Source organism: Fonticula alba (genome assembly GCF_000388065.1).
Source record: "Fonticula alba strain ATCC 38817 unplaced genomic scaffold supercont2.7, whole genome shotgun sequence".
In the NCBI taxonomy this organism is placed as follows: Eukaryota; order Rotosphaerida; family Fonticulaceae; genus Fonticula; species Fonticula alba.
This window is the reverse complement of record NW_009242977.1, coordinates 1,602,135-1,608,954: the sequence shown is the minus strand read 5'-3', so window position 1 is coordinate 1,608,954 and position 6,820 is coordinate 1,602,135. Positions and strand designations below refer to the sequence as shown.

The window sequence follows — 6,820 nt, the reverse complement described above, 5'->3', positions numbered from 1 at the left end:
TGTCCAACTTTTTGGTGGTTGTCCAATTGCCCCGGGCGATATCCTGACGACCATGCCGATCCCTTTCCTCTTTGCTGCAAATGCCAAACACGGCACACACCTGCACAGAGCAAATCCGTGCCCTGCATACGGAGCTCGATGCTGCTGGGCAGAAGGTCATCTCGGCCACACACGCCAGCCAGAGCCAGGCTCACGAGGCGGATGCCGCGCGGAAACGCCGTGCCGAGCTGGAGACGGTATGTTCCACCTCCTGTCGCGACCATCTGCATCCCCCATGTGGCCCGCTTTATGTCTCCCTCTCTCCCTCTCTCCCTGTGTATCTCTTCCTCTCTCTCTCTTTCTCTGCCCACCTGACTCTTGTGCACCATGTCCTCTGGCTCCATTATTGTACATCGCTCTCCCCTGCTTCGCTCCGTGCTCCCCTCCCCCCTGGTCCCACTCTCAGAGCATTCTCTCCATGCTGGAGGACCACCGTGTCCAGTTGGACGACCACCTGAAGGCGCAGCAGAAGCTCGAGACCCAGCTGGATTTGGAGCGCAAGCGCGCGGCCAAGATGGAGTCCGACTATGAGCAGAAGATCCAGAACCTGGCGGACAACGTTTACCATCCCTGAGAAGATGGCACGCTTGTCGCCACTCTCCCCCGGAGAGAGGGTGTCAGAGAGAAAGATGCATGCCCCTTCTGCCGCCCTGCCTTTTTCTCATGCTCCCCCCTGTTCCATACGCGTTCCTGCACGCCGCGCACGTCACTCTCCTGTGCCTTGACATCAACCAACTCGATAAAACACAAAACCCTCCCTCTTGTTTTGGCCGCCCACACACCGTGGCCCGCCGCCAGTGCAGGAAGACGGAGAGAGAGAGAGAGAGAGAGAGAAGGGAGAGGGAGGGAGGAGGGAGGAGGGGGAGGGGAGAGGGAGGACATGGGACAAGCAAAATAAGAGGAGGGCCACTTCCTACCAGGCGACGGTGGCGTCGATCAACGCATCCCAGGCCCCCTCGGCCAGGGCCTCGCCCAACAGAGGAAGCACCACCGGGCCGAGGTGGATGAAATCCAACTTCGAGTGGAAGTAGCTGGCAACCAGTCCGGCCGCAACCGGGCCATCAGTATCCCCGACAAAAAGCCCGGCATAATGATCTAGCAGGACACGGCGGGGGCTGTCCGCTGTCAGGGCTCCCTGGGGGTGAACAGCCTCCGCCAGGGCCAAAATAAGCTCCGGAGGGCAGGGGTCTGCACATGCGGCCAGACGCCCGGGGAGATTCGGCCGTCCGGTGAATGTGGCTCCGGTAAGCGCATCTAGATACCCGGTGAGCCAGTGGATGTGGGAACCAGGAGCAGCGGCGGCCATCGTCCGTGCGTGTATCGCCATCAGCAACCGGTTGAGGGTGGCAGCGCAGAAGAGCTCCAGACGCAAGTCCGCCCGCACATCCAGGCCCGACAACACGCCCCCAGGACAGGCATCCACTCGGAGCCCGGAGGCGCAAACATCGAAGGAGAGCGCGGCAAAGGCCGCCCACGACGCTCTTCCGATCTCGGTTGAGGGTGGCAGCGCAGAAGAGCTCCAGACGCAAGTCCGCCCGCACATCCAGGCCCGACAACACGCCCCCAGGACAGGCATCCACTCGGAGCCCGGAGGCGCAAACATCGAAGGAGAGCGCGGCAAAGGCCGCCCGCACTGGCGGACGGACTGGAAGCAGGACCATGTGAGCTGGTGCCCGGCCAGCCTGGATATGTGCCAGGCCCCGTGCCAGGCCATGTGCCGTGTCCAAACATGCCAGAGCCAGGGCCACTCGCCACAGATGCTCAGATCGGAAGAGCGTCGTGTATGCCCGGCCAGCCTGGATATGTGCCAGGCCCCGTGCCAGGCCATGTGCCGTGTCCAAACATGCCAGAGCCAGGGCCACTCGCCACAGATGCTCGTCGTGGATTTGGCCGCGGCAGCCCGAGCACAGAGGAAGATACTGCTCGGCCTGCCAAGAAGCGGGGAGGAAGTCCTCGAGACCGGGGGCAAGTTCGCCCACCGATGTGATTCCTCGCTGGCGAAGAATCGCGAGCCATCGACCAGCGGCCGAGTGCAGGCCAGATAGCCGAGCCTCGGGTCCTGGAAGACCGGCGCTTGCCTGGCCCAAGCGGCAGTCAATCTCCCCACAGCTGACTACCACGACCGAGCCGCGGGGTAGAAGACGAGCGGCCCACTGGATGATGGCACGCTCGCGCGCACCAGACATGCTGCGTGGACTTTGGTCTGGCTTCGTGACGCTGCCAAGACCGCCGCTGGCCGCAATCTCAGGGGGTGCAATTCCCGCAAAGTGGTGAGCTGATTGGCGGGCAGGTGGAGGAGGAAGAGGAGGACCGGTCACAGAGGTCAGTCCGACACAGGACAAATACAAAGGCAGACAGAGAGGAAAAGCGGAGAGCAAGATGTAGAGGGGAAGAGAGAGGGGGGGGGGAGAAAAGGAAAGGTCCGAAGGGCACACACCCTTGGCACCCATGCAAAGGAGGGGGATGCACAAGTATTGCGCCCCGTCACCGGGCTCCAGCATGCGCCATGCCTGGGTGAGGATGTGCGAGTCGCCGAGGAACCACAGCCGCCGAGGACGGCTCCCAGCCAGGCTGAACAACGAATGCGGCAACTCCGGCAGGCCGAGCACCGTGCGGGAGAATGCAGCCACTGTCGGCAGGCGGACCTGCAGGACGTCCCAGAGATCGGGCTGAAGCTCGGCACATCGGTGCGTCAGGAGCCCGGGAAGGCATCGTGCAAGAGCATGGCACTGGGCCGAGAGGACGCCGCATGAGGAGTCCCCGAAGGCGGGCTCGTGGTCGCATGACGGGGAACAAGCTCCAGGAGTGTCGGGGAGTGGCGAGGCATCGAACTCCGCCCGACTGCCGGGACTCCAGTCGCTGAGGCGAACATGCAAGCCAGTCACCTCGACTGGGGCGATCAAATCGCCATGGGCAAGTGGATCACCAGGAAGCAGGCCAGCCAGAACCCCCTGACCGGGGCCACCCATGTCCGGCTCCGACCCGTCATCCGGCAGGAAGAGCGATGCACCCGGAGGGTGGAGGAAGCAGGCCAGCTGGAAGATCATGGTCGCAGCCAGCCGATAGAGGCCGCTACATGCCACCAGACCCCCATCATTGACCAAGGCCGCAGCATCGGACCAGGCCAGCGCCGCGGCCGTTGGCGGGTCATTCACCAGCAATCGAGCGCGGGCAACATCGAAGCGGAGCTGCGCCGCGCGGGCCATATCTCCCTGTGTAGCTGACGCCGGCGTGGCGTAGAGGGTGGCCAAGTCCGACAGCCTCGGGGCAGCCGCGCCGATGGGCCGAATGAAGGCATGGTATGCCCGGATGAAGGCATCGCCACTGGCAACCGGAGTCTCCCCCGCGAGGGTTTCCCGCTGTGAAGCCAACACCAACACCAGATCCAGGGCCCGCTGGAGATGGGCCACCCCGGGAGCAAAGCGGCCATGCTCCTCGATCAGGAGCTTCCCCATGAGGAAGTGACTGTCGACCAGGCGATCGATCGTGTCGGCCAATTGGCCGGCCGGGGTTTCGCGCCAGGCAGCCAGCGCATCGAGGCCAGCTGCCAGAGCGAGACACGTCCGAGATACCACCTCGTCCAGGCAGGCCTGGCGACCGGGGACTTTTTCTGGAGAACCCGCCGGAGGAGCATGCGGGTCAAGGGGGCTGGCTGCCGGGGGAGGGGGCAGCGCCCGTCCGTCGGCCGGAAAGCGTCGATGCAGGTCCGAGTAGCTTTGCCAGGCATCGGCAACCAATCGTGAAAGGTCGCCCGCTGTCATTCGGGGGAAGGGGGGGGGGGCGGGCGGGAGGGGAAAGGAGTCGCAGAGGAAAATGTGCAGGAGTCAGGCTTACGAAGAGCCCCCACGCGGTCGGACCCCACAGCGCCCTTTTGGAAAGGGCAAAGCGACTCGAGCGATCTGCCAGAGGGCCCCGTCGGACACGCAGTCCAAGCCGCTGGTTGCCCCCCCCCCCCCCCCCCCCCCCCCCCCCCCCCCCCCCCCCCCCCCCCCCCCCCCCTGGCACTCCGGCGACACCCCCCCCCCCGAATACATTGCTTGCGGAAGGTGTGGGGGGAGAAAAAACACCCGCTATCTATTCCGTTGGGACTTGGGCCCCTCACGGGCGCCAGACCCGAAGGCCGCCTGACAAGGACCAGGTGGCGATGATGTTGCTGTGCGGGTGAGCCGCCACGCCGAGGACCTCATCGGTGCCGACCTGCTTCGGGTCGATGACCTCCATGGATGCGGCGCAGGTACCCTGGTCCAGGCGCAGGGTGTACAAGCGCCCCTCGGTGGTGGCGGCGAAAGCCACGGTCGATTTGTATGAGAGAGCCGCCGCCAGGAAGACCTTGTTCTCATCGACGACAGCCCCGCCGGCTGGGGTATCACCATCATCGTCGCCGGTGGGTGCGGCGATCTGGGCAACAGGCTGAAGAGGGAGAGGGGCGAGGGGCGAGGCAATCATCGTCAGAGGAGGACGATCTGAGGTAGGGAAAGAGGGAAAGAGGGAAAGAGGGAAAGAGGGAAAGAGGGAAAGAGGGAAAGAGGGAAAGAGGGAAAGAGGGGAAGAGGGAAAGAGGGAGAGAGAGAGAGAGAGAGAGAGAGAGAGAGAGAGAGAGATGCATCAACATACCTGCCCCTTGAGCGTCATGATTGACAAAACCGGCGACCGGGCGCACACGATCACCTGCTCACGGTCGCGGGCACTGAGCAGCGCAGCGAAGATCGGCGCTCCGCCGGCGACGATCTCGGTCCTGAGCATGGAGGCGCCGGGCGCGCTGTCGGCCGGGCTCGGGGCACGCGGGCGGAAGGAGGCAATCGATTCGCCGGTGGTCACGCTCCAAACGCGCACCGTGCCGTCGGACGAGCTGCTGATGATCCGTGCACGATCGGACACATGGGCCACATCGGTCACCGGGGCCGTGTGCCCGCGCATTTCACGCAGCTGGTGCCCGGAATCCATGCCAAATAGCCGGACCGAGTGGTCGTGCGAGCCGGTCAGGACAAAGCGCCCGCAGCGGCTCATGGCGAGGGCCGACACCGCTTGGGTGTGTGCCTTGGGGAACCGGCGTGCCGTCTTGCCAGTGGCGAAATGCCACACCTGCACGGCGCCCGACTCGTCACCAGCTGCCAGCAGTGAACCATCCTGGTTGAAGGACAGGGCGTATACGGCCCCACCCTTCATGAAGAGCATGTTGTCCTGTAGGTATCCCAAGCGAAAGTGGGCGGGTTGGGTGGGTGGGGGGGAGAGGGAGAGAGGGTATGAGAGGAAGAAAGAGGCATCGGCAGGGGGGGGGGGAAGAGAGGGGGTCGGAGGGGGGGGCCCTTCGGCAGGATGGCAACGAGGGGCGATATCTGCACGCACCTCGCTCTGGAAGGCAACATCCGTGGCACGGCGCCCGGTGACATAATCCCAAGCCTCGATGAGGCCGTCCGACGCACCGGTGAGCAGGTGCCGTCCATTTGGAGCAAAGCGTGCAATCGTGCATCGGGACGAGCTCGGAAACTGACATGGGCACGGGTAAACATGTGAGCAAGGAGCCCGAGAGGCCCGACGGCGAGACAATCATAACCCCGGGGGGAGGGGGGGAGGGAGGCAGGGGCGGCGGACAGACAGCCAATTGCCAAGCAGGAGCACAAGGACAGCACGCACGCGAATGCTCCGGAGGTGATGCTTGGGCGGGGCATCATCCAGTGGGGTGCCGGACTCCTGGGTGGTGGTACCCTGGAAAATGTTGTGCCGAACCGGGACACCGGCAGCCAGGGGCGAGCTCATGACCCCGCCGTCGAGGATACCCTGGGACTTTTGCCACTTGAGCGCCTGGCCGAGGAGCGTCACCAGGCGTGAAGGCGCAACGACAACCACCTCGGCAGCAAGAGCCTGGGCAATGGCCGCACGGCGGTCGTGCCGGGCCTTGCGCGCAGACACGCCAAGCCCCGAGGCCAGACCGTATGCCTCCTCGGTGGAGAAGTCCGACCGGTGTGTGAGGGTTTCCAGGCGGTTGTGCCGCCCGGGGTCCGACGTACGCAGGGAGGCTAGCGGGATGCTATCCGACAGGAGGGCTCGGGCGGCCTGGAGCTCGCGGAGCTCGATCAGCTCAATGACAATCTGAGCACCGAGGAGAGTCAGCGCAGGAATGCGTGCGGCCATGACCGCTGAGCGAGAACCGGGGCGCTTGGCGGGGGCAGAGAAAGAGAAAGAGGGGGGGGGGGGGATGGGCATCATTCGAAGTCATGGCGGACGAAGGACACATGGCGTACCTGCTCATACAAGTCGATGAGCTTGGCGGGCGGCAGGCGCAGCGGAGCCACAGCCGCCAGGACCTCATCCCAGCGGCCCTCGAGGACGTCGGACACGAACTCATCAGTCGAGGCGACGGTGTTCAAGTGGACATCGGCCTCCTCCTGTGGCGGAGCCGATACATGAGAGCGGATGTCCAGAAAGGAGGGACCGCGAGGACAGCGAGGACAGCGGGTCAGCTGGGTGACAGGGCGAAAGGCACGAGGACAAGGGCCCCGGCGTGGGAAGAGCGAACCTCAAGCGAACGGGCGGACTCGCCGAGATTGTTTTCCTTGAGAAATTGGATGATCAGACGGACAATGCTGTGCATGAGGGCCAGGATGGTGTGAGTGAGCGGCACAAGCGGGGTCGGGCCGAGAGAAGGGTCAAGTAGGGGCGCACTCCGTGGTCTCGATTTCAGCACTCATGGGGGCCGGGGAAGGTGCTGCAAGGGGTGCACAGGGCGCGTGGTCGAAGGGGGGGGAGCCGAGGCAAGGACAAGGAAAGAGAGGGCGAGCAA

General features: G+C 64.6%; 3 protein-coding genes across 3 annotated transcripts in view; 2 read left to right on the top strand and 1 right to left on the bottom strand.

The window, feature by feature from the left end:
* The window catches only part of H696_04544 (hypothetical protein), a 4,096-nt gene extending 3,298 nt beyond the window's left edge, over positions 1-798 (top strand). Inside the window, exons 8-9 of the mRNA XM_009498425.1 lie at positions 109-236; positions 446-798. Coding sequence (XP_009496700.1) covers positions 109-236; positions 446-613 — 296 coding nt within the window. The 3' untranslated portion in view covers positions 614-798. The remainder of the gene's footprint in view (positions 1-108; positions 237-445) is intronic.
* A 2,581-nt stretch (positions 799-3,379) lies between these two features.
* H696_04543 (hypothetical protein) lies at positions 3,380-3,815 on the top strand. Its single transcript, XM_009498424.1, has one exon. The coding sequence runs from the start codon at positions 3,441-3,443 to the stop codon at positions 3,780-3,782; it is 342 nt and encodes a 113-aa protein (XP_009496699.1). The 5' UTR covers positions 3,380-3,440; the 3' UTR covers positions 3,783-3,815.
* A 322-nt stretch (positions 3,816-4,137) lies between these two features.
* H696_04542 (hypothetical protein) lies at positions 4,138-6,728 on the bottom strand (the record flags this gene model as incomplete). The annotated part of the gene is made up of 7 exons (XM_009498423.1): positions 4,138-4,449; positions 4,654-5,220; positions 5,386-5,526; positions 5,674-6,129; positions 6,282-6,425; positions 6,557-6,623; positions 6,703-6,728. 7 exons carry the CDS (start codon positions 6,726-6,728, stop codon positions 4,138-4,140), a joined length of 1,713 nt encoding a protein of 570 aa, XP_009496698.1.
* Between the last annotated feature and the right edge of the window lie 92 nt (positions 6,729-6,820).

Coding starts and splice junctions, on each gene's coding strand:
- H696_04543 (XM_009498424.1), top strand. CDS start 3,441: ATGGGCCACCCCGGGAGCAAAGCGGCCATGCTCCTCGATCAGGAGCTT.